The sequence below is a fragment of the Sus scrofa genome, chromosome 3, assembly GCF_000003025.6.
Source record: "Sus scrofa isolate TJ Tabasco breed Duroc chromosome 3, Sscrofa11.1, whole genome shotgun sequence".
Lineage (NCBI taxonomy): Eukaryota > Metazoa > Chordata > Mammalia > Artiodactyla > Suidae > Sus > Sus scrofa.
In genome coordinates, this window is record NC_010445.4 from 10152030 (window position 1) to 10179412 (window position 27383).

The 27383-nt window shown below is 43.7% G+C and overlaps 1 protein-coding gene across 11 annotated transcripts in view; it reads left to right on the forward strand.

Moving 5' to 3' along the window:
* Positions 1-27383, forward strand: part of STYXL1 (serine/threonine/tyrosine interacting like 1) — an 81104-nt gene that overhangs the window by 20522 nt on the left and 33199 nt on the right. For 7 of the 11 annotated variants that reach the window (XM_021086296.1, XM_021086298.1, XM_021086301.1 and 4 more), the window contains 2 exons: positions 19673-19734; positions 23309-23450. The exons of 1 other annotated variant lie outside the window; for it this stretch is intronic. In XM_021086296.1, coding sequence (XP_020941955.1) covers positions 19673-19734; positions 23309-23450 — 204 coding nt within the window. Of the gene's footprint in view, positions 1-10298; positions 10452-19672; positions 19735-19992; positions 20097-20197; positions 20341-23308; positions 23451-27383 lie in introns of those variants that run through there. 3 more of the 11 variants (XM_021086305.1, XM_021086300.1, XM_021086304.1) reach the window with 3 other exon arrangements.

Genomic DNA, 27383 nt, shown 5'->3' on the forward strand with positions numbered 1-27383 from the left:
TAAAATTAATCACAATTTACCATCCAAACCAAGCCTTGTTCTGGAAGTTACAAGCCTTCAATGGACTCCAGAGTTCCAAAATAGTTACATCGGACAGATTCTTCCAGTGCATTTGCTGCCTGAGTGGGGAGAAGGATTCCTGATTCTCCCTACTCCACCATCTGCTCAGAATCCTATCTTGTATTATGATGGTTTTTGTTGTTGTTTTGTCTTTTTTAGGGCTGCATCAGAGGCACATGGTAGCTGCCAGGCTGGGGGTCGAATTGGAGCTGTAGCTGCTGGTCTACACCACAGCCACAGCAGCATGGGATCTGAGTCGTGTCTGTGACCTACACCACGGCTCATGGCAATGCCGGATCCTTAACCCGGTGAGCAGGGCCAGGGATCACACCTGCATCCTCATGGATGTTAAGTCAGGTTCATTTCCTTTGAGGCATGACAGGAAATCCTGTATTAGGATGTTTTAATTTTCATTTCCTTAATCACTAATAAGATTGGGCATCTTTTCATGTATTTGTTGGCCATTCTGGTTTTCTCTTCTGTGAAGTACCTATTCAAATTTCTTCACTTCTCTATTGGGTCCTTTGTCCTTTCCTTGTTGATTAGTAGGAATTCTTTATATACTTTGGATACTAGTCTTTGTCATTTACACATGTTGCAAATAACTTCTCCCACTCCTTTTTTTTTGGCTGCACCCACGGCATGTGGACGTTCAAAGACCAGGGATTGAACCTGCACCACAGCAGTGAGCCCGGCAACAACAGTGACAATGCCAGATCCTTAACCCACTGAGCCACCAGGGAACTCCATCTTCTCTCACACTTTATTGTTTTTTTCAAACTTTTTTCTTGTGAAACATCATACACTTAAAAGTACTAAATAGAAGATTTGATCTTAATGATTTATGACAAAGCAAAACACCATGGAATTACCACCCAGATCAAGAAATAGGACATTGGCCCCCAGAAGGCCTGCTGTGCCCTGTTGCTCTCACGATGGTATTCCACCTCCTCCTCCAGAGGCAACCACGGTCCTGAATCTCTCAGTTTTCTTTACGGTCCTCCCACCTATGCATATATGCCTATAGTGTAATTTTGCCTGGTTTTTGAGTTTTATATAAATGATACCATATAGCGCCTTCTCTTTTGTGTCTGTCTTTTTGGCTCATTGTTACGTTTTTGGGATCCACTGAGGTTATTGCATGTAGCTGTCGCTTCCTTTTCACTGCTTTGCGACATTCTCTTCTACGAACATATTATGATTAATGAATTGATTCTACTGTCGGTGGACATTCGGGTTATTTTCATTTTTCAGGTGTTATGAGTAATGATTCTATGCACATGTTTGACCATGTCTCTTGTACCGATGCGCACATTTTATGGAATTTATTCCTCAAGAGTAGGATTGCTAGGTCAAAGGGCATGTGTTTTTAATTTTAGCAAATAACATCTTTGGCTTTAAAAAAATTATTTAAGTAACTTTATCAATATCTGTTTTTAATTGCAGTATGTCAACAGTGATCAACATTTTCCTTTAAGATTTATTTTCCCATTTGTGCCTAATTTAGAAATCATGAGAAAACTTAATGTCATAAAGATACTCCTCTATTTTCTTTGAAAGTTTTCCTTTTTACATTTAAGACATTAGCCATGTAGAGTTTCCTTTTGGATACTGTTTTGGGTAGGGAATTTTATTTTCTTTCTGTAGACACAGCCAATTGACTTAATGCTATTCATTTAAATTATGTTTTCTGGCGTTCCGTCGTGGCACAGCGGAAACGAATCTGACTAGGAACTATGAGGTTGTGGGTTTGATCCCTGGCCTCGCTCAGTGGGTTAAGGAGCCAGCATTGCCATGAGCTGTGGTGTAGGTCGAAGATGCAGCTCAGATCTGGTATTGATACAGCTGTGGTGTAGGCCAGCAGCTGTAGCTCTGATAAAACCCCTAGCCTGGGAACCTCCATATGCCATGTGTGTGGCCCTAAAAAGACAAAAGACAAAAAAATAATGCTTTTAAAAATTTTAATTGCTGGTATATAAGAGCATTATTTTATTTTTTGCTTTTTAACACTATTTCAACATAACTAAGTACATGCTTATTGGTTAAAAAAAGCAATTTAAGTTTAATTTGTATATAGTTTGGACTGAAAACTTGGTGCATAGTTTAACATTGGAAAAAGGATTTGTTAGATGGTTTATTCTTCATCTATTACAAAAGTGTAAAAGATACTCCATCAGATGCAGACAGTAAGAACCTTGAGAAATTTACCTTTGGTTTGCCTCAGAAAAATCATAGGCATTGTACTGGAAACATTTATAAAATTGTTATAACAAAACACTGTTGTGTGGTTTCAGTGCCAGTTTACAAAGTTCACTAACTGATGGGATGCGTACGGAGGGGGAAAGCCTATGTACACATGCGAAACCATAAAAGCCATCTGATGAGTTAATATTTCATGCAAGCTGATAAATCTGTACAACCAAGATTCAGATAATTTCTTGAGTCTCAATTAACACTATCAGCTCAATTTATCTCCTTCGGTCAGTAAGGAAACTTGGCACACTCGCTCTAAGTTTTTCTGCTTTATGCAAAAAAGGAGGAACATAATTTTCTATCATCTAGACTGATATTATACTATAGGCAAGGCATTGGCTCCATAGTCAGCGTTCACGAGGGGCGTGTGACAAGGTGGACTTGGGTTAAGATGTGTATCTGCGCTCGTATGCAAAATATTCCCTGTGAGTTCCCGTCGTTGCTCAGCGGTAATGAAACCGACGAGTATCCATGAGGATGAGGGTTCCACCTTTGGCCTGGCTCAGGGGGTTAAGGATCTGGTGTTGCCGTGAGCTGTGTCACAGATGCGGGTTGGATCTGGCGTGGCTGTGGTATAGGCCAGCAGCTGTAGCTCTGATTAGACCCCTAGCCTGGGAACCTCCACATGTTGTTGTGCATTCCTAGAAAAGACAGAAAGACCAAACAAACAAACAAAACAAACAACAACAACAACAACAAAAAAGTGACTGCCTATGAATTGCAACTCAAAAAAAAAAAAAAAAGAAAAGAAAAGAAAAAAAAGTCTTAAATAGCCCTAAAAGGAAGAAGCAGTTTTTAAAAAAAAAGAGGGAAAAAAAATGTATCTTTAAAATGTCTTGAAAACCAGGGTGAGGAGTTCCCATCTTGAAGTGGAAACAAATCTGACAAGGAACCATGAGGTTGCGGGTTCGATCTCTGACCTTGCTCTGTGGTTAAGGATCCAGTGTTGCCATGAGCTATGGTGTAGGTCACAAAGGTGGCTCCGATCTGGCATTGCTGTGGCTCTGGCATAGGCTGGCAGCAACAGCTGTGATTGGACCCCTAGTCTGGGACCCTCCACCTGCTGAGGGTGCAGCCCTAAAAAGACAAAAGACAAAAAAAAAAAAAAAAGAAAAGAAAAAAAAAAACCCAGGGTGAATATAAATTCAAAAGATAGAGATCTATTTTCATAAGACTACCTAGGATTAGGTTTATAATACACTAGTATTTCAAATTTATTGCTAGTGACTAAACATCAATTTACAAATAATACGTTCATTTTTTTTTGTTCCTTTATCACAAGATAAAATTCTAGCTTTAACTCTATCCAGTCAGGGGGAAACTTAGAAAATAAGATTCAAACAGTTTCATGCAGATATCACAGTTTTCAAAAGGAAGAACTACCAACTGGATCAGAAATGCATATTATGATATGAACTTTTCAATTTTTTTTTTTTTTTTTTTGCTTTTTAAGCCTGCACCTGCAGCATATGAAAGTTCCCAGGCTAGGGGTCAAATCAGAGCTTCAACTGCCAGTCTAAGTCACAGTCGGAGCAACTCGGGTTCCAAGCCAAGTTTGCACCTACATCACATCTCACAGCAACACCGGATCCTTAACCCACTGAATAAGGCCAGGGATCGAACCTGCGTCCTAATTGATACTAGTCAGGTTCGTTACTGCTGAGGCACAACAGGAACTCCTATTTCAGTTTTCTTAATATTTTTTCCATTTAACATTCTAGTCTTAAAACTAGATTAGAAATTAGTTGAATCCCCCATGAGGCAATATTTTTTTTTTTCTTTCTTTCTTTCTTTTTTTTTTTTTTTTTGTCTTTTTGCCATTTCTTGGGCCGCTCCCTCGGCATATGGAGGTTCCCAGGCTAGGAGTCGAATTGGAGCTGTAGCTGCCAGCCTACACCAGAGCCACAGCAACTCGGAATCTGAGCCACGTCTGCAACCTACATCATAGCTCACGGCAATGCCGGATCGTTAACCTGCTGAGCAAGGGCAGGGATCGAACCTGCAACCTCATGGTTCCTAGCCTAGTCGGATTTGTTAACCACTGCGCCACGACGGGAACTCCTTTTTTTTCTTTTGCAATATGAAAAAATCCACCTAAACCTCTTCCCCCAACCTGATTCCCAATCTCCAAATAGTGCTTAAGATGAGTCTTTTTGGGAGTTCCTACTATGGCTCAGGGATTACCAACCCAATATCCATGAGGATGCAGGTTCAATCCCTGGCCTTGCTCAGTGGGTTAAGGATCCAGCATTGCCGTGAGCTGTGGTGTAGGTCGCAGACATGGCTAGGATCCTGCACAGCAGTGGCTGTGGTGTAGGCTTGGCAGTTATAGCTTCGATTCACCCTCTACCCTGGGGACTTCTACATGTTGTGGGTACAGCCTTAAAAAGAAAAAAAAAGATATAGGTCTTTTGATATAAAATATAAAAGGTAACTTTCATAAAATATACCTATGAACATTAAAACCAGTTGTTAGAGACATTTAACTAGCTTAAGTTTTAAAACATATGTATTAACAGCTTGATCTTGTTAGCAATGATTGTTAGAGCTTAGAAATCAGTATCATTTACTAATTCCCATTTGTGCATCCCAAACATTTACCATTATCATGTAACCTACTTCTTGTCTCTTGATAAAACCTTCTGCTTGAAATCTTTGGTCTCCCAGTCAGCTCTGAGTCTTTTCTCTTTCAACTGAAATTTAGCTTGATTAACATCCTAACCCTTTCTTAACATCTCTTAACTCAGAATTCACTCAGACTTTTAAAAATTTTGTAATGATGATGATGATTTTTTCCATTATAGCTGGTTTACAGTGTTCTGTCAATTTTCTCCTGTACAGCAAGGTGACCCAGTCACACAAAAACGTATTCTTTTTTCTCACATGATCATGTTGCATCATAAGTGACTAGATACAGCTTCCCGTTCAGATACTGATCCTAAACAGCAGGATCTCACTGCTTATCCATTCACTCTCAGATTTTTGACAGGTTTTCCACTTACACTTCACCAGTGCTTTCCTCATCTTTCATGTGTACTCGGCAAAATCTGAAACCTGCCTCAAAGGGATCATCAGATAAAAGAAAATAAAAAGTGGCCGTTTTGGAAGAGAACCCGGGACGGTCGGAATTAAGATTCCTTGTTAGGATCAGGTTTCACTCCACTGCAGTGAGTAACGACTGCTAACAAAAGTGCCAGGAATCTTGTTTTTTATACCCTTGGGTGACTGGCCAGAGAAGCTGCAAAAAGTTGAGGAGGACAGACCCTTTTTCAGAGTCCCCCATAGTCTAAATGGAGGAGCAGGTGCATTTGCGGTTTCGCCTGTAGAAAGAGGCTGTCATAGGGATGGCCAGGACACGCACCAGTTTGAGAAGATTGCTGAGGAAGTGTGGATTTTTAATCTGGAATATACATTTTTGTTGTTGGTGTTGTCATTTTAGGGCCACACTTGTGGCATATGGAGGTTCCCAGGCTAGGGGTCAAATCGCCACAGTCACAGCAACGCGGGATCCAAGCAGAGTCTGTGACCCACACCACAGCTCACGGCAACACTGTGAGGGGCCAGGGACCGAACCTGCGTCCTCATGGATGCTAGTTGGACAGGAACTCCTGGAATATACATGGGTTTTACCAACTTTTTTCATTGTGGTCATAGGAAGTCGTAGCTGGTCTCCACCACTCAGCCTACGTTGCTTATCCTGAATTAATTGTGAGATTCTGAAGCCATAGGTAGCTGTCATTCAAGTGAGATTCCGTATAATTTGAAGGAATAATCACATCTCCTTGTTCCAGGTTTGTCGTTTCCACACATTACTCAAGAGTTCTTTTTTTGGTTGAGTAGTCGTATGGACTACTCAAGGTTTTTTTTCAAATACTGGATTTCATGCTGTCATTTAGGAAGTGGCTCTACCAGAACCGGCAGGGGAAAAAAAAAAAGTGCCTAGTGGTTGATTGATTACAAAATAAAAACAGAGCTGTGAATTTACTACATCCATTTAAAATAAGTAACATATGAACTATGAATTCTGGCATAGAGAGCAAATGTGAAAATCAAATTCAGTGTGATCTTGGAGTGTCAGCCGTGTGTGATGGCTTGAAGTGAGATTTTAGTTCTCTGTTTGGGAATTGAACCTGGGCTGCCTGAGTGAAAATGAGGAATCCTAACTGCTAGACCACCAGGTGCTAGTGGCTAGAAGTAGAGTCCTGGCTCTTGTCTTTGAAAAAAAGAATTTTTCGAAGAGACCAAGGTTGTAAAACCGGCATAGAGCTTATTGGAAGGACAGCATGTGTGGGTGTCCTCGCCAACGAGGAACACACTAAAAGTGTGATTTAAATCTTTTATTTTATTTTATTATTTTTTTGGATTCAAGTTTATAATTTTCTGCTGTGCAGCATGGGGACCAAGTTACACATACATGTATACATAATTTTTCCTCCCATTGTTGTGTTGCGATGTAAGTATCTAGACGTAGTTCTCAATGCTACACAGCAGGTCTCATTGTGAATCCATTCCAAGAGCCATAGTTTGCATCCGTTAACAACAAGCTCCCGATCCCTCCCACTCCCTCCCTCTCCCCCAGGTAGCCACAAGTTTATTCTGCAAGTCCATGATTTTCTTTTCTGTGGAAAGGTTCATTTGTGCTGTATATTAGATTGCAGTTATAAGTGATATCATATGGTATTTGTCTTTCTCTTTCTGACTTAACTTCACTCAGGATGAGAGTCTCTAGTTCCATCCATGTTGCTGCAAATAGCATTATTTTGTTCTTTTTTATGGCTGAGTAGCATTCCATTGTGTATATACACCACATCTTCCTAATCCAATCATCTGTTGATGGACATCTGGGTTGTTTACATGTCTTGGCTGTTGTGAATAGAGCTGCAATGAACAAATGGGTGCATGTGTCTTTCTTAAGGACAGTTTTGTCTAGATAGATGCCCAAGAGTGGGATTGCTGGGTCATATGGTGGTTCTATGTATAAATTTCTAAGGTACTTCCAAACTGTTCTCCTTAGTGGCTGTACCAGCTTACATTCCCACCAACAGTGCAGGCTGGTTCCCTTTTCTCCACAGCCCCTCCAGCACTTGTTATTTTTGAATTATTAATGATGGCCATTCTGACTGGTGTGAGGTGGTATCTCATGGTAGTTTTGATTTGCCTTTCTCTAATAATCAGGGATGTTGAGCATTTTTTCATGTGTTTGTTGGCCATCTGTATATCTTCCTTGGAGAACAGTCTCTTCAGGTCTTTGGCCCATTTTTCCATTGGGTGGTAGGCTTTTTTGCTGTTGATAAATCTTTTATCCGGGGCCAGTTTTTCCAGGTCTTTGCTTCTGCCGGCCAGTCATCTTGCTTCATTCCCAGATCTGATCTGACTTTAAGGCCCTCCCTGATATGTGTGTGCATGGTTTAGCAAAGTGGATTCCAGTGTGGGGGTCTCTGGGGTGTTGATAGGACATATTGTGGGTTAGTACCTCCCCTTTTTGACCCCCCCCCCAGGAACTTTTCTGTGTGTGTACAGTCAGGGAGGTCTCCTTGACCTTGAAAATAAAAGATGGGGTCATTTTACCTCTTTACTCCAGCAGAGCTTAGCTCCTCTCTGCTCCTGCCGTTAACTTTCTCTCTGAAATGTCAGGGGAGGCAAGCTCCAATTTGCTCAGCCAGACAAACTCCAGGTGTTTAGTCCAGGGGCCCATCTACTTCCTACTTCATATGGATTGGATTTATAAGTTTTGTCGCTCAAACTTGCACAGGCTAATATTCCGCAAAACACAATTGCAGCAGAGACAACATAATCCTCTTTTCATTCCTCCAAAGAGCCCAAAATAAACATTGGTATAAAGTGTTACAGTTCGACACAAATGTTATTTCTAGAAAAAGCTGCATAGGTTCAAACCACAGCAGGGTGCAACATCTTAAGTCATTAAAGCAGCAGCAGCAGCAGCAGCAACAAAAACACACCAGAATCACTGTTTGTATGCATCCCCAAATAAGAAATACTGATCAAATTGCAGGAATTCAATGCCCGGACTGATAAACGGTGTCAATTGTTGGGAAAACTTTTTGATGGCATATTTAAGATCATCCAAAAACTGAAACAGAGTAACTGTGGTTCAGGCATCCAAATGGAGCTGGGCAGCCATTGTGGATATGGCTTCAGACATGTTCCTGCATCACTGAGAACTTGAGTTTTCTGAACTGTGTAAAACTTAAGGACACTATCAGCCATTTTCAGAACAGCATTTGCTAGCAGCTACTACCTGCAACTTTAGTGTCAAAGCCCAGGCTCTTCGTCCCCCAACAAAAGCTGTGTAATTATCTTAATCCCCAATCAGTCCTTGCTTAACAAGAACTCATACCCTAGTTCCAATCCTAGTTCTTGACAATCGGTGTGTGTAACCTTGTGAGGTTTTTTGTGTCTGTCTTTGCCCCTTATAAGCCTCCCCCATTTTGTAATCTGGTGGAACACAATTCTAGTGCTCTTTGAATCACGTCTCTTGGGCTGCAGTCCTAACGACGTCTTTTTGATTTCGATCGGATCTCTATTTCTCAGAGTTTGGGGAACATTGACTTCAACTTAAATGTCTGTTATCATCTCACGTTTTGTGGAGTGGTAAATTTATATAAAGTAGGTAAATTCTTCACATAATTTGCTATTAAGTATGCCGATTTTTAATAGAGCTAAACAAGGAGCTGAGAATAAGATAAAATGAAAACCTGACAAGTTGTAGCTGCACAAGGCATAGAATGATACTACATCTGCTTGGCCTTCTTATCTCAATTAAACACATGAACTAATGTTGGAGGATTCTCCTACAGAGAGACGGGACTCTGAGGCTATTTGCCAGGAATCAGTGTTTATTCATGCTGGCACTGGCTCAGTGGATTCATATCCAACGTCTGAACCCCAAAACGCAGCGGGGTGCTGTCTTATCTATTCTGTTATTTTTTTCTTTTACACTTTGGTCCCTTTGTCCCCTTTATAAGGTAACACATGTTCTGTAAGGTCTGGTTGGATGGTCTGTGTTACAAAGTTGCACATGGATACTGATTATGTCTTGCTGCCACAGAGTTATGGACACACACACAGATGCTGGTTATGCCACGCTGCCTTCCCTTTGTTCTGGGAGGGCCCTACCACGCTAACAGATTAGGCATCTGCTGGTTTAGTATGCTAACTCTCTTGGATTTGCTAACATTTATACAACAATCAACAGGTATACAAAAAATCCTAAGGAAAAGAGAATCGCTTAAAAATCAACATTAGGGAGTTCCCTCATGTCTCAGTGGGGTTAAGAATCTGGTGTTGGAGTTCCGCAGTCGTGGCGCAGTGGTTAACGAATCCGACTAGGAACCATGAGGTTGCGGGTTCGATCCCTGCCCTTGCTCAGTGGGTTAACGATCCGGCATTGCCGTGAGCTGTGGTGTAGGTTGCAGACGTGGCTCGGATCCCGCGTTGCTGTGGCTCTGGCATAGGCTGGTGGCTACAGCTCCGATTAGACCCCTCGCCTGGGAACCTCCATATGCCACGGGAGCGGCCCCAGAAATGCCAAAAAGACCAAAAAAAAAAAAAGAAAGAAAAAAAGAATCTGGTGTTGTCACTGCCATTACAGCTGTGGCTTGGGTTCAATCCCTGGCCCAGGAGCTTCCGAATGCTGTGGGCCCTGCCAAAAAAATCAATTTTTTAATTTTAAAAATAAAAATCACTATCGGAAACAAAGCAGTTTTCAAAATAAAAGGTTGTCTTTTGCTGTGAAGAAACATAAAATGGGATAGATTTTACAAAGAACTGAAGCCTTGTCCACAGTTTAATTACTCTTCCCTGTAGCTGCTTTTCCAAGGAAGTGTACGATAACAAAGGGTGATGGAAATGTTTGCTGAGATCTTTTTCTTTTCTAAAAGAAGGAATACAGAAGATACCATCAAAATCTCCCTCAGCGCCTTAGACTGCCAAGACCTCTTTGCATTTTCCCTGCTAGTTTCTTGTGCCACCGGCTGAGTCCCGTTCAGTCCAGCATCATCGCTACCCTCTGACGTGTTCTCACTTCGGTCACCCCATCATGAGTGTGGATGCATGCATCTTCATCATTTCTTGAGACTCCTCTGTTGTCATGGTAACAGGAGGTGATGCCACTGCAGGTTTGGACACTGCTCCATGTTTTTCTGTTGGTGGGAGAGAAGCAGTGGTGTAATTGGTTCTCCAACTTCTGAGTTTTTACCCAGGAGTTCGTCTGTTGTGTTTTGATCATTTCCTGTTTGACAGAGCATAGTGTCAGCCTGATGTTAACCATCTGGAAGTTCAACCTCTGGCATATTCACTGGTTTTGTTCAGAGGATAAAAATACCATATGCACGGGCAGCAAAACCAGCTAGACTCTTATCTGCCCCTGCTGCTTCTACTTTCTGAAGGGGAGCCCATTTCCTTCCCTTTGTAGAGTAATTTTTGGTTTTTTGACTCCTTTTAAGTTTTCCTTTGGCAGCAGTGGTGTTGGTGGTAAGAGATCCTGTGCCCCTGCACGTCCCCTTCGATTAACTCTGCATGTCAGATTTTTCCTCTTGATTATCTTTTTGGGAAGGAGACTTTTGGGAATAGGCCCCATGTGGAGAAGAAGATCAATGGGAGAAGTTGGTTTCACCCTAGCAGGCCCCTCCCACCGGCAGTCTTGTTGCTTTTATTTTATTTTTTTTTTGTCCAAGTTGTATATTCCTTATTGTAGAAAAATTATATATAACAAAAATTAGCTATAGAGTTCTTTGCATGTTCACTTAGGAACATTAGCTAGTACACGATGCAGTTGTGTGCATTTATCTCAAATGTCTAGAGGTATTTTCTCCCTCTAAGTCAATATATGAGGTCTGTACTGCTCTTATAGATATTTATGCTCAAATCTTTATTTTTTTTGCCATTTCTTGGGCCGCTCCTGTGGCATATGGAGGTACCCAGGCTAGGGGTCTAATTGGAGCCGTAGCCACCAGCCTACACCAGAGCCACAGCAACGCGGGATCCGAGCCGCGTCTGCAACCTACACCACAGCTCACGGCAATGCCAGATTGTCAACCCACTGAGCAACAGCAGGGATTGAACCCGCAACCTCATGGTTCCTAGTCGGGTTCGTTAACCACTGTGCCACAATGGGAACTCCCCTTTATTTTTTAAAATAAACACAGAACACAGTTTTTCAACAGTAAAAATAAGGCTGATTTAGCTTTATATGACTTTAAAATTTTTTGGTACATTAAAATTTTATTGAGACTTGTTTTAGGGCCTGTATGTGGTCTGACTTGAATCTTTTACTCAAGAAGAATGCATACTCTGCAGTCATTGAATTTAGTATATTATATGTGACAATTAGGGGAAGTTGGTGGAGATGCTGTTCCAGCCTTTTACATACACACTGATTTTGTGTTTCCTTATTCTATCAATTACTGAGAGATAGTTGTCAAAGTCCCCAACTACCATTGTGGTTTTGCCTGTATCTTCCTTTAGTCCTACTAATTTTATTTATTATTTCATTTATTTATTTATTAATTATTATTTTTTATTTTTAAAATTTATTTTATTTATTTTATTTGTTTATTTTTATTTCTCTTAATTCTTTTATTATCTTTTTGTCTTTTCTAAGGCCGTACCCGTGGCATATGGAGGTTCCCAGGCTAGGGGTCTAATCGGAGCTGCAGCCGCTGGCCTACGCCAGAGCCACAGCAACACCAGATCCAAGCCGTGTCTGTGACCTACACTGTAGCTTGTGGCAATGCTCGATCCCTAACCCACTGAGCAAGGCCAGGGATCAAACCTGCATCCTCATAAAGACAATGTTGGGTCTGAGCCAACTCCCAATTTTTGTTTTATGTGTTTTGAAACTCTGTTTTTTTTATTTAATTTTTATTTTATATTGTGTTATAGCTGATTTACAATGTTGTGTTAGTTTCAGATGTATAGAAAAGTGATTCGGTTATATACATATAATCTCCATTCTTTTTTGGATTTTTTTTCCCATATAGGTTATTGCAGGATATTGAGTAGAATTCCCTGTGCTATACAGTAGGTCCTTGTTGGTTACCTATTTTATGTAGAGTAGTGTGAATATGTTAATCTCAAACTCATAATTTATCTCCCTGCACCTTTCGCTTTGGTTACCATAAGTTTTTTTTTTTTTTTTTGGTCTTTTTTTTTTTCTTTTTTTTTTTTTTTTTTTTTTTTTTTGCCTTTTCTAGGTCTGCTCCTGCAGCATATGGAGGTTCCCAGGCTAGGGGTCTAATCGGAGCTGTAGCTGTCGGCCTACGCCAGAACCACAGCAACACGGGATCTGAGCCGTGTCTGCAACCTACACCTCAGCTCATGGCAACGCCGGATCCCCAACCCACTGAGCAAGGCCAGGGATTGAATCACAACCTCATGATTCCTAGTCAGATTCGTTAACCACTGAGCCACGATGGGAACTCCTGTGACTCTATTTTGTAAAGACATTCATGTGTATCTTTTTTTTTTTAGATTCCACATATAAGTGATATTATATGATGTTTATCTTTCTCTGATTGACTTCATTTAGTATGAAAATCTTTAGGTCCATCCATGTTACTGCAGATGGTATTATTTCATTCTTTTTTTTATAGCTGAGTAATATTCTATCGTATATATGTACCACATCTTCTGTTGCTCTCTTGCTTCCATGTCTTGACTGTTGTAACTAGTACTGTGATGAACATTGGGGTGCATGTATCTTTTCAAATTATGGCTTTCTCTGAATCTATGCCCAGGATCTGGATTGTGATATCATTGCTGATAGTTCTATTTTTATTTTATTTATTTTTTTGTCTTTTTAGGGCCATACCTGGGGCATATGGAAATTCCCAGGCTAGGGGTGGAATCAGAGCTACAGCTGCTGACCTACGCCATAGCCACAGCGACTCGGGATCCAAGCAGTATCTGTGACCTATACCACAGCTCACAGCAATGCTGTATCCTTAACCCACTGAGCAAGCCCAGGGATTGAACCCACATCCTCATAGATACTAGGCAGGTTCTTTACTGCTGAGCCACAAAGGGAACTCCCTCTATTTTTAGTTTTTTTTTTTTTTTTTTTTGTCTTTTTAGGGCTGCACCTGCGCCATGTGGAGGTTCCAAGGCTAGGGGTCCAATCGGAGCTGTAGCCACCAGCCTACACCACAGCCACAGCAACACTGGATCTGAGACACGTCTTTGACCTATACCACATCTCACGGCAATGCTGGATCCTTAATCCACTGAGTGAGGCCAGGGATCCAACTCACAACCTCATCGTTCCTAGTTGGATTCGTTTCTGCTGCGCCGAGACAGGAACTCCCATTTTTAGTTTTTTAAGGAACTTCCATATTGTTTTCCATAGTGATTGTGCCAATTTACATCCTGACCAACAGGGTAGGAGGGGTCCCTTTTCTACACACTCACTGTAGCATTTAGTTTGTAGACTTTTTTTTTTTTTTTTTTTTGGCTGCACCCATGACATGTGGAAGTTCCTGGGCCAGCAGTGATCCAAGCCACTGCGTAACAACACTGGATCCTTAAGCTGCTGTGCCACAGGAGAATTTCTGTTTATAGACTAACGATGGCCATTCTGACCCATGTGAGGTGATGCATCATTGTAGTTTTGATGTGCATTTCTCTAATAATCAGCAATGTGTTTTTTGATCTTCTGCATGTCTTCTTTGGAAATGTGTCTATTTACATCTCAGTTTTTTATTGGATTGCTTGTTTTTTGATATTGAGCTATATGAACTGTTTGGTTATTTTGGAAATTAATTCCTTGTCAGTTGCTTTGTTCGCAAATATTTTCTCCCTTTCTGTGGGTTATCTTTTCATTTTGTTTAGGTTCCTTTGCTGTGCAAAAGCTTGTAAGTTTAATTAGGCTCCGTTTGTTTATTTTTGTTTTTATTTTCATTACTCTAGGAGATGGGGCCAAAAAAATATTGCTGTGATTTATGTCAAAGAATGTTCTGCCTAAAGTTTTCCTCCAAGTGTTTTATAGTATCTGCTCTTAAATTTAGGTCTTTAAAATCCATTTTGAGATTATTTTTGTGTATGGTGTTAGAGAATGTTCTAATTTCGTTCTTTTATGTGAAGCTGTCCAGTTTTCCCAGTACCTGTTACAGAAGAGACTGTCTTTTCTCCATTGTATATTCTTACCTCCTTTGTTGTAGATTAATTGACCTTAGGTGTGTGGGGATTTTTTGGGAGGGGGCTTTCTATCCTCTTCCATTGAAATATTTCTGTTTTTGTGCCAGTACCATAGTGTTTTGATTACTGTAGCTTTGTAGTATAGTCTTAAACCAGGGAGCTTGATTCTTCTAGCTCCATTTTTCTTTCTTAGGATTGCTTTGGCTATTTGGGGTCTTTCGTGTTTCCATACAAATGTAAAAATTTTTTGTTCTAGTTCTGTGAAAAATTATGTTGTTAATTTGACAGGGATTGCATTGAATCTGTAGATTGCCTTGGGCAATATAGTCATTTTGACAATATTGATTCTTCCAGCCCAAGAACATGGTGTATCTTTCCATCTGTTTGTATCGTCTTAGATTTCATTCATCAGCATCTTACAGTTTTCAGAGTATAGGTCTTTTGCCTCCTTAGGTAGGTTTATTCCTAGGTTTTTATTTTTTTGGATGAAGTGGTAAATGGAGTTACTTCCTTAATTTCTTTTTCTGATCTTTCATTGTTAGTGTCTATAAGTGCAATAGATTTCTGTGTATTAATTTTGTATCCTGCAGCCTTACCAAATTCATTGATGAGCTCTAATAGTTTTATTTTTAGTATTTATTTAAAATTCCCAGGCCAGGGATCGAACCCATGCCACAGCAGTGGCCTGGCCACTGCAGCGACAGTCACATCCTTAACCCTCTCTGCCACAAGAGTACTCCACTAGTTTTCTTTTTAAAAATTGATTTACAGTTCAGAGTTTTTATTATTGTACTTCATACAGTTATGTTTTTTATTCTCCTTTACTTTGCTATCATCCTTTGACACTTGGTGACTATTTTTGAATTGGCTTTATACCTTCTTTTTATTTTTTGTCCCAGTTCTTCATCATTCACAGGATTTTTTGAGGAATGGGCTTCAGCTTATATATTCCTGTAGCTTTTCTTGGTTTCATAAGATTTTTCTGAATAAGTGCCTGTATGAACACCCATCTCTTTAGTCTCTGCTGTTGATTTGCAATACTACAAGCCTTTTTATCTTTGGAAACATTATCTTTTTTCTCTACTTTCAGTCTATTACTGATTTTTAAAATATATTTGTATCTAGCAACCTTGATAGGCTCTTTTACTAATTCTAATTATTTGTGATCCTCTTGGATTTTCTGTGTAGACAATCGTTTCCCTGCTTATAACAAGTTTTGTTTCTTCTGTTTCAATTCTTGCACACATTTTTTTCTTATCTCGCTACCTTCCTATGTCCTTTGCCCTTCATCACAGTGTTCAAAAGGGACAGTGGTGTTACTAAGTCCAAGCACGTACTGCTTGCTGCATGACAGGCCAATAAATCAAGAGATAAAGTGCTGGGTCAAGGAGTAGTAACTTTATTCAGAAAGCCAGCAGACCAAGAACATGGTGGACTAGCGTCCCAAAGAATTATCCTATCCGAGTTAAAATTCAGGCCCCTTTTATACTTAAAGGCGAGGGGGTCAAGCCTGAGAGAACCTTAAGAAAGGGCTACCATATACATTTCAGGGAACATTCCTTTACAAAGGTGTATAGCCAGCATGACTAAGCACTGGCAACCGGCAACAGAACACAAAGGTTAGAGATAAAAGGATAGATCCAATATGGAATCAGGTTTGTTGTTCTCTGTTACAACAATAGTGAGCATCTTGTCTAGTTTCTCACTTTATCAATTGGTATGATACTTTCTATAAATATTTAGTAATTTACCCATCAGGTTAAAGAAGTTACCATATATACCTAACTTACTGAGAACTTTTTTTCATGATATGAATTAAAAATTTTCTTAATCTAGTATGACATAGTTCCTACTATATCATGATATATTATTATTTTAGGGCCACACCCACAGTATATGGAGGTTCCCAGGCTAGGAGTTGAATCAGAGCTATAGCTGCTGGCCTACACCACAGCCACAGCAACACCAGATCCGAGCCACATCTGCGACCTGCACCATAGCTCACAGCAACACTGGATTCTTAACCCATGGAGTGAGGCCAGGGATCGAATCTGCGTCCTCACGGATGCTAGTCAGATTTGTTTCCACTGAGCCACGACGGGAACTCCGTGATATACTTTTTTTGTGCACATTGTTGGACTTGGCTTCTTAGTCATTTCAGGTTTTTACATCTATGTTTATAATGTACTATACAAGTAGTTTCACCTGTTTTTACGCCACGTAGACCGTGTGTCTGACTTCCTTTGCTCAAGATTTATGATTCAGATTCGCTTATGTTGGAGTCTGTAGCCATCCTGTAGTTTGTTCATTTTTATTGTTACATAGTGTTAAAGATAAACAAAGCCAGACACTAGTTGCAGTGGTGAGGACAGAGTTGAAGCGGTAGTAGACTGTTGCAACACGGCAGAGAGCTCCACTTCAGTTTGCGCACCGGCGATGGGGGCCTTTTAAAGGGAGAGTGGGGGAGGGGGGGTGAGTGAGGCTCAGAGTCAGGGAAGTAAAAACCTACCAAGAGGGGATGGGAGTTGGACCGTGTAAAACCCAAGGGGGGTTGCGAACTGCTGCTTATCCAAGTGAGGCTCTTAGCCTCCACGGAGGCTGGGAGACAGGGGCCTACCTTCAGGTGTCAGCTGGAACACGCAGTGGGTTCTTGGGCAGCCTTGAGTTATCTCAGGCGGGCACTTTAAAGGGGTGGAGTCAGGCCTAGGGACGTGGTCTTGAGCTGTTTCTAAAGATGTCTTGTAATCCCCACGTCTTCAGATAGAAAGATCTTCAGATGGGACGTTTCCTTCCCCCATTGATTGATAAGGTCTTTATAAATTCTGGATACAAGATTTTGTTAGTTGGTTGTACTAGAGATCATTTCTCAGTCTCTGGCTTTGCCCTTTTACTTTCTGAACGTTGAATTTTAATGGAAAGAGAAGTTCTTAATTTTAATAGGATTAGACTTATCAATGTTTTCTTTGGTGGTTAGTGCTTTCCTATGTCTTTTTTTAAAAAATAGGTTTTAGGAGTTCCCATTGTGGTTCAGTGGGTTAAGGACCCGACTAGTATCCATGAGGATGCAGGTTCAATCCCTGGCCTTGCTCAGTGGGTTAAGGCTCCCATGTTGCCGCCGGCTGCAAGCTGCAGTGTAGGTTTCAGCTGCAGCTCAGATCATCCAGTGTTGCTGTGGCTGTAGGCCAGTGGCTATGACTCTGATTCTGCTCCTAGCCTGGGACCCTCTATAGACCTCAGGTGTGGCCATGAAAAGAAAAAAACAAAAACAAAACAGACTTTATTTTTTAGAGAAGTTTTAGGTTCACAGTAAAATTGACCATAAAATACGGAGAGTTCCTGTACAGCCCCTGACCCCGAATTGGTACAGCCCCCACCCCCCATCTATCAGCATCCCATCCTAGAGAGCCTGTTTGTTACTTTTGGTGAACCTACACTGGTAAACATCATTATCCCCCAAAGCCTGCGGTTTGCATTAGGGTCCATGTACATTCTCTGAGTTTTGACAAATACATAAGGACATGTGTCTATCATTATAATATCATACAGAATACTTTCCCTGACCTAAAAATCCTGTACACTCTGCTTATTCACACTTCCTAGCCACTAACCCCTGGCAGCCACGGATCTTTTTACTCTCTGCATTGTTTTGTCTTTTCTAGAATGTCATATAGTGGGAACCATACAACATGAAGGCTTTTCAGATTGGCTTCCGTCACTTATATATGCGCTTAACTCTCCTCCTCCATATCTTTTCATGACTTGGTAGGACTTGATAGCTCTCTCTCTCTCTCTTTTTTTTTTTTTTTTTGGTCTCACTAAATTCCATTGTTTGGATATACCATGGTTTATTTATCCATTCACCTCCTTAGGGACATCTTGGCTGCTTTCAAGTCTTGGCACTTATGAAAAAGCTGTTATAAGCATCTGTGGTCATTCATTTTCTTTTTTAAGAACTAAATCAATTAGTATTTTTATGGGTGCATCCACAGCATATGGAAGTTCCTGGGCCAGGGAATGAATCGGAGCCACAGCTACAACCTGTCCTGCAGCTGTGGCAACAACAGATCCTTTAACCCCCTGTGCCATAGTGGGAACGGCTATTCATTTTCAACTCATTTGGGTAAATACCAGGAGCACAATTGCAGTTGCTGTTAAGAGCATATGTAGTTTTATTAGAAATGGCCAAACTGTCTTCCCAAGTGGCTGTACCATTTTGCATTTCCATCGTGAACAAACGACAGGTCACATGGCTCTACATCCTCGCCACCAGCATTTGACGTGGTCTCTGTCTTGGAGTTTTGCCACGCAAACGGCTGTGCAGTGGTAACTTGTTTCAATTTGTATTTCCTTGATGACATGTGACGTGGAGCATCTTCTCTTATGCTGATTTGCCATCTGTAGATCTTTTCCTCAACTCCGTAAGTTTTATTTGTAGTTGTACAATGATCGTCACATCCCAATTTTATAGCATTGCCATCTGTATCTCTTCGATATGGTATGTGTATATCTTTTGCCCATTTTAAAATTGGGTTGGAGTTCCCTTGTGGCACAGCAGGTTCAGGATCCAGTGTTGTCACTGCAGTGGCTTGGGTTGCTATGCAGGTTCACTCCCTGGCCTGGGAACTTCCACATGCAGGGGGTACAGCCAAAAAAAATTTGGATTTTTTTTTTCTTGTTGAATTTTAAGAATTCTTTGTGTAATTTGGATAACGGTCCTTAAGACTTATGCGTAACAGTCCTTTTTAGGATTGATATTCCATGTTCTTCCCGACTTTGAGGACATCAACACTATACCTTCTGACCCAGCAGGAGCGTTAAAACCTCAATTCCTAGGTTCTAGAGTCTAGATTTGGGTCTAAAATTCAGGAGGGTATTTTTATGTGGCCATTCTGGCTTTGATTTCTCCTTTCCCTGCTTCTTTGGACCTCAGAGAGAACTCCCCCAAATCATAGATGCAGAGTCTCGCTATTGCTTAAGAGGATGTGTGGGTGTGGGTTTGCTGGGGCAGGGGAGTTGCGTGGCAGCCTAGGACAGGACAGCTACACGCCTAGGACAGGACAGCTACACGCCTAGGACAGGATAGCTTGAATTTTAAACTGACCGCAACTATGGCTGAACTGCCAAACAAAGATACGCTAAGTTGTTGCTGTAAGGACTCTGGGTGGTTTGGTCGTGTGTTCCTTTGCAAAATACTTTTCTTTTCCAGACGTGCGGACCAAACGGGAGTATGATGAAAGCCACGTGATGACAGCCCTTCTCGTGAAGAAGGTATATGGGCAAAGTCAGGGTCTGGGGCAGACTCGCTACCTCACCGGAACGTGGGAAGAACGGGCGGTTTTATCCGAGGTCCAGGAGGCGGCACCGACGACTGGATACTGTGGGCAGCAGAGGCAGGATCGCCCCTACGCACCCACAAAGAGGGTCTCCTCCACTGCCACACACTTCCTGAGGTGCCCCCCACCTACCCCAGTCATGGTGAACAGCTTCCTTGAGCAAATCACACTGATTTAATTCCCTGACTGCCAGGCAGTGTTCCAGACCCGGGGATACAGTAGAATACAAGCTGCTCTTAATTCCTTGTTCCTGCATCTCGGAGCTTCTGTGGTGCTCAGGGGACAGACAGCTGCAGAGTGAGTAGAAGCCTGCTGTGAGGGCCCCATGGGGAGTCTTCCTCTTTGGGCCCCTCTGACCCCTGCAGCCCTGACCACACTCTCTGCTCTTGGCTTCCAAGTTCTCCTTGGCTCCCCTGGTTTCTTCCGTGTTTGGGTTCGGCTTCCTGTTCTCCTGCTGGCGCCTGCTGAGAACCGCTCCTCTGCTCTGGTGTACCTGACCGTCAGTGCGCTTTCTTGCTCAGAGATTGCCCCACGCTTACAGGTTTGGTTTTCCATATGCCGTTGCCTGTCTCATCAGTTTTACTTCCAAAATTTTGTCCCCCAAACTCCCCAGTTCCCAGGGCTGTGTGCTCCTCCTGGGGTGCCTCCCCACACAGCACTGGCCGGAGTGGCCCCCTGCCCTGGGGTGTGTCTGGGGTAAGCTTGCCGGGACCCTGCCCTTGCCCTGCCCTAGTGCCTCTTTGTTGTCTGCTTTTCTCCTCCCTGGATTTTCAGTTTTCCAGCTCACACTCTTGCTCTTTGTCTCCATTTCAGGCCTTTCGTGGCCTTTCGTGCGTATTCAGAGCCCCGAGTGATGTTAGACCTTCAGTTTCTGACTCGCTCCTCTCATCCGCATGTTCCTTTGATTCTGGCAACACCCCCAGCTCTGGAAAGGAGATGTTCTCTTGGCTTCAGCCCCTCAGAACCCCTCAGCCAGGCTGACACCTCAGGCCTCCCCTCCCCTCCTTTCTGGCCAGCGGACTACAGGCCTCGGGGAAGCCCAGCCCCAGCAGGACACACAGCCCTCAAGTCAGGGTTCACAGCCCTCAAGGATCTGGGTCCGGCCTGCTTCCAGTCTCCCTGGACGCCACGACCTTGCCCTGCCCCGTGTCCTGGGTTCTAAGACGCGCATATAGCCTCATGTTTTAACTCTTCTAAAGTTGGAATATATCTGACGATTGATCTGCCCCTTAAAGTGACAGTCCCTCCCCCACCACCCAAAGTGAATGTGGTCAGCATCTTTTCTGCTGGGAACCCCCGTTTTTCAGAGGGGAATGCCTCCTCTCTCTGCTCACACCATGGGGTCTACTGGTTCTTCCCCAGAAGAGGATCCAGACCCATGGGATATGCCTGGGAAGCAAATAACAAGTCAGAATTAGATTTCGAGAAAGTGGCCCCTTCTGTTCTGCTGGTGGAGTTGGGAGGATGGGACTCTGAGCATCGCTGGTGGCTGTGACTCAGGCTTCAGGACAAAGTGGTCTGAGAAGGCGAAGCCAGCGTGCAGGGAACACAGAAGGAACAGCACCCGGGAGGGAGGCCTGGGTGCTAGAGTTCGGGTCTTCCCAGGGCTGGTTGCTCCCTCCCTGCTTGAACTCTTGTTATGTGGCAGCACATTCCTTCTGTGGATGCTCCTGGTCACGGCCGCTGTGAAATTGGTGGTGCATCTTACACGACCAGTGTTCTCTTACAGTCTAGGAAATGACAGCATGTGTGGTCCCCAGGACACACTGCTGTCTGGGACCCAGGAACAAAGAATGCTTTGTTCTCCATTGTATCCTGGGTGCTCAGTCTGGTCCCTGGCGTCTGGTGGGTGCTCCGTAACTATTTGTTGACTAAACAATGAATGACTGATACCTATTCCTTCTGCCTGCCTCACTCCCCCAGCCTCTGTCCATCTGGCGAATTTCTGCCTGCTCTCACGGTCTCGTCCCAAATGCCCCCTCCCCCACGCGGCCCTTCCGAGACCTCCGGGCCATCCCAGGCCTTTCACGTCTCTTTTTTCCCTTTGTTTTGAATCTCTGTGTGCCAGAGCCTAGGCCAGTGTACGTGCAAGGGGAGCCCTCGAGGAACGACTGGAGAACTGTCCAGCCCCGGCTCTCCCACCTGCTCAGGCCTCTGGGGCTGATCCCACTTTGCCTTTTTGCTCACGTTCTTCTGCACATCCAGGCCTCTCGGCTCACTATCACCCAGTGACATCCTGCTCACCCTCTGAGCACCCGCTGCCTGCCAGTTCCTTCAGACGGATAGGATTTCTCTCCCCATGGGCCTGGGGAACATTCCTGGCCTGTACCCCCATAGACCTTACCGCTCTGCCTTGAAGCGCAGTAGGTGTGCACTTGTCCTGTCCCACCCGAAGGCCCCCTGTCAGGGCCTCTGTGACAGCCAGCTCAGACCACAAGGGACAGGGTGAGGTTCAGGTTCTACCGAGTAGCAGGGGTTTTCGGGAAGCGTGGAAAACTAGAGAAGACTCACCTCTGAGTGTCCCTTTGGGGTTCAGAGCCATCGTGGGGCTGGGAGAGGCCTTCACATTCTTGGCAGATGGCACCTGCTGTTCCTGCCCTGGTGGCCCACCAGGATGATGACTCGGCCACTCCCCAGCTCCTCCTCTTGACCTATGGCTCTTGTTTGCTCAGGCCATCATCTTATTATTATTATTATCTTTTTTTAGGGCTGTACTCACAGCATATCGATGCTCCCAAGGTAGGGGTCAAATCAGAGCTAGAGCCAGCTGCCAGCCCACGCTGTGGCCACAGCAATGTGGGATCTGAGCCACTCCTGTGACCTACACCACAGCTCACGGCCACCCTGGATCCTTAACCCACTGAGTGAGGCCAGGAATTGAATCCACATCCTCATGGATACTAGTTGGATTTTTAGCCCGCTGAGCCACAACGGGAACTCCCCAGTCCTTCTTTTAACCATATTTATGTCCTACTGGGTGCCAGGCACTGTTTTAGAAGCTCAGGATACATCAGTGGCTATAAATGGACAAAAGTTCCTGCTGTCACTGAGCTTCCATTTGAGTGGACACTCTGCCTCATCACACCTGCTCACTTATGACTTCTTTGTGTTCAAGCCTTCTGCTTACTGCCCTTTTTATGGCAGATTTTGGATGCAGTCCCCATCACCAACACTCTTCCCCAGAAAGAGGATGTAATTTTTAGTTCAGGTGGCCATGATGGCTCTCAGAGCCCTGGTGCCAGGGCACCTCACAACCCTGCTGCCAGCAGACCACTGCTCTTTGTTCAGACACTTATCTCTGGTCCAGTCAGCTGTGCGGCTCTCCCCAGGAGGGGATACGGGTGTGGAAGATCCTTGGAATTTAGCAGACTCTCTGGTCCCCTGGCAGTGCTTCCATGGCTGTGTGTAGTCAAGGAAACAGGCACCATCGTACCCCCAGCTCCTCCCGGTGCTGGGGTACAGGGGGCATGGGCCCACCTGCCAACAGGCTTCTCTTGTGGTTTCTTTAGCGAGCAGGTGAATATCTTATCCCGGAATCTGTGGATCTGGAGTGTGTGAAATACTGTGTGGTCTATGATAACAACACCAGCTCGCTGGAGATTATCTTGAAAAACAACAGTGATGATGACAACACTGACGATGACAACGGAGGTAGGTTTTGCCAGTAGCAGCAAGAACACTAGTTAAGTTAGTGAGCACTTTCACCACATGCCAGGAACTCCCCCTGGTCCTCCTCCTGCCAACCACAGAATAACCCTATGAGCCTGGCAGTGTTAAGAACTGGGAAGGGTCTGGCCTTTTTCCTTCCTTGCCAGCTGATGAGGGAGCCCGCCGTGGTTCCATGGATGCTGGCAAAAGACGTGGGGCTCCTGAGTCAGAGACAAACAGAGGCTTTTTGTTTATTTCTCAGAGCAGTAAAAGTAGCCTGTATGCAGTGGGAGGTATTATCGGAGAACTCGGCGCTTAGGGGGCCTGAATCTTGGTTCGCAAAAGCGCACAAGGCCTTACTGCCCTTGGCTCTGTGGGGAGAAACTGTGTCTCTCATCCAACGCTGTTGGTTATGCGAGCTCCTGGAAAAGCCGGTGCCTTTGTTCAGAGGACGTGTAGAAGCATGAAAGGCTGGGAGGCCTGTTTCCTGAGAGGTTGCGTCCCCATTTCAAGATGAGACTGGGGTCCAGGAAGGTGAAGTGACTCAACTCATCCCCCAGGTGCGGGACCTTGGGTATCTATTGCTGTGTAACCAATTATCCCAAAACTCAATTGTTGAATACCAGAAACCTGAATTATCTCTTGGTTTCTGTGGGATTCAAGAGCAGCTTTGTTGGACAGTCCTAGTACAGTGTCTGTCCACGTTGTCCTGTGAAGATGTGACTGGGCCAGGATGGTCCCTCCGAGATGAGTCACTCACATGGCAACAGCCAGAAGTCCTCAGATCCTCGTCGCCTGGACCAGCTGCTCAGATGATCTCACGACAGGGGAGCTGGTTTCCTCCAGAGCGAGTGATCTGAGAAAGAGAGCAGGAAAGCCATGGGCCATTTTTTTTTTTTTCTTTTTAGGGCTGCACCTGCAGCATATGCACATTCCCAGGCGAGGGGTTGAATCAGAGCTATAGCTGCTGCCTGACACCACAGCCACAGCAACAGCAACGCAGGATCCAAGCTGCATCTGTGACCTAAACCATAGCTCACAGCAATGCCGGATCCTTAACCCACTGATCGAGGCCAGGGATGGAACCCTCATCCTCACCGACACTATGTTGGGTTCCTAATATGCTGAGCGATGCTGGGAACTCCCCAAGAACCTTTTACAAACTGGTCTTGGGACTTTAACTGTCACTCTCACCACATTCTGTTCACTAGAAGCAAGTCACCAAATGTAGCTGTCCTCAAGGAGAGGGGAACTAAACTCAACCTTTGATTGATTGATTGATTGATTGATTGCTTTTTTGGGCTGCACCCATGGCACATGGAGGTTCCCAGGCTAGGGGTCTAATCGGAGCTGCAGCTGCCGACCTACACCACAGCCACAGCAATGCCAGATCCCACTGAACGAAGCCAGGGATCGAACCCACATCCTCAGGGATACTAGTCTGGTTCTTGACTCACTGAGCCACAACAGGAACCCCTAAACTCAACCTTTTAAAGGGAGGCATTTGAAAGAATTTGTGCGGAGAATTTATTTATTTTTGTCTTTTATCTTTTTAGGGCCATACCCGTGGCATATGGAGGTTCCCAGGCTAGGGGTCTAATCGGAGCTGTAGCTGTCAGCCACAGCCACAGCAATGCCTTGACGGGAACTCCAGGGGGAGAATTTTTTTAAACCACCACACTAGTAAGTGGTGGGGCTAAAATTCAAACCCAGGCACTTCAGCTCTGTCTGGTCTCCTAAGTCCTGGATGGTGATGCTAGAGAACAGTGCAATCACTCCAGCCTTGAGCTGGAACATGGTCAGTTCTAATCTGCTCTGCTGCATTCCCCGCCCAGTCCCCCACCCCACTGCACCCTGCTCTTTGTGACTCTAAGACTAACATGTGGGAATGGTGTTCCATGGGCTGGGCATTCACACCAGTGGCCACTAGGTGGCGCTAGGCTTCCACCTTTGATTAAACCAGTCTTCGTAGGAGGTCCTTAGCCAGGATCTTGTCCCCTCTTCCCTAAGCTCATCCTGTTGGACTCCCACCTGCAATCCTCGGATTGTAGCCTGGACCTGGATATCCTTGGAAAGAGTAGTTGATAAAGACACCCCCTCTACCCTTTATACTCCCTCCCTCCCTTTAGTGTTATGGAGCCCTCATCCTCACTCAGGAAGAAATCACAGCCACAGAACAGCAAAACCCCCGAATCACACACGTACAGTTTGCCCCCTCGAGGCACCTTTTCTTCTATCCTGTCACACAGATCTAATTTGCGTACAGTCTAATAGTGGTTCTGCAGATTGAGGGAGGCAGTTAAGATTAAACGGATGTCAAAGTCAGAATGAGGTATCCCTTCCCACCCATTAGAATGGCCATCACCGAAAAGGCAGGTAATAACAAGTGTTGATGAGGATGTGGAGAAATTGGAACCTCATACACTGCTGGTCGGAATGTAAAAAGGGGGGAAATGGTTTGGTGCTTCCTGAAAAAGTTGAGCATTGTTACATATGGTCTAGCAGTTCTCCTAGGTGTTTCCTCCTTGCGGGGGAGGGCGAAAGCACAATTTAAAAGTTGAGAATGATGTTTTATTTGGTGACGATATGAGGACTGAAGCCCAGGAGGCAGCCTCTCAGCTCGGAGGGACGTCTCCGAAGAGGTAACGGAGGAGCCCGGGTATATAAGAGTTTTGCAACAGAAAACAGGTAGTCAGAACATCAAAAGGTTACTGTTAATTAAGAAAACCAGACATCTCAAGTTAATGAACTAGTGCTTTTCTATGTATGGGGAGATGCAAGGGTCTGGGCTCATTGCAATCTTTCTTTGATATGCACCTCAGCCATCCAGAGCCAGTATCCTGCTATTCTCCATCCTGAATCCCCTCTGGGCACAGTCAGGGGCAGTTGCGGTGGCTGATGGATTGATGGCTGCAGCATCCTCTGTTCACTGATACATTCTTTGTCCCCAGTGTACATACAAGAAAAGTTAAACACATGCACACAAAACCTTGCACATGGATCTTCACAGCAGCATTATTCATAATAGCTACAAAATGTTCATCAACACATGGATAAACAAAAGGTGGAGAGCCACACAATGGAATATTACTCAGCTATGAAAAAGAATGGAGTGCTGATATTTGCTGTAAGATAGATGAACTTTGAAAACATTATGCTCAATGAAAGAAGCCAGACACAAAATGCTACATATGGTATAATTCCATTTCTATGAGGTGTCCATAGAAATTAGATTAGTGGTTGCCTAGAGCTGGGTGTTTGGGGGAAGATATGAGGAATGAAACCTTTTAACTGGTACATGACTTCTTTTAGGGGTGATTAAAATGTTCTGAAATTGGTTGCAGTGATGGTTACATAGCTGAATATATTAACAATATTAATTTATATACTTTAAATAGAAAAATTATCTGGCATGTAGTACATATTTTACATATGCATACATATTTCCCTTATGTTTTTCCTTGAAAAAATATGAAATAAAATATGAAATCTCAGCGTTGACAGAAAAAGATCAGCTTATGTGGTGAATTGCTTTTTAAATTTTATTTTACTTTATTTGCTTTTTAGGGCTGCACCTATGGCATATCGTAGTTCCCGGGCTAGGGGTCGGATCGGAGTTGCAGCTGCCAGCCTACACCACAGCCACAGCAATGTGGGACCCGAGCCATGTCTGTGACCTACACCACAACTCACGGCAACACCAGATCCTTAACCCGCTGAGTGAGGCCAGGGATCTAACTTGCAACCTCATGGTTCCTTGTTGGATCCGTTTCTGCTGCCCCATGACAGGAACTCCCACTTTTAAAATTTTATTTATAATGATTTTAATTTTTTCAATTATAGCTGGTTTACAGTGTTCTGTCAATTTCCTACTGTACAGCAGGGTGACCCAGTTATACATACATGTATACATTCTTTTTTCTCACATTATCATGC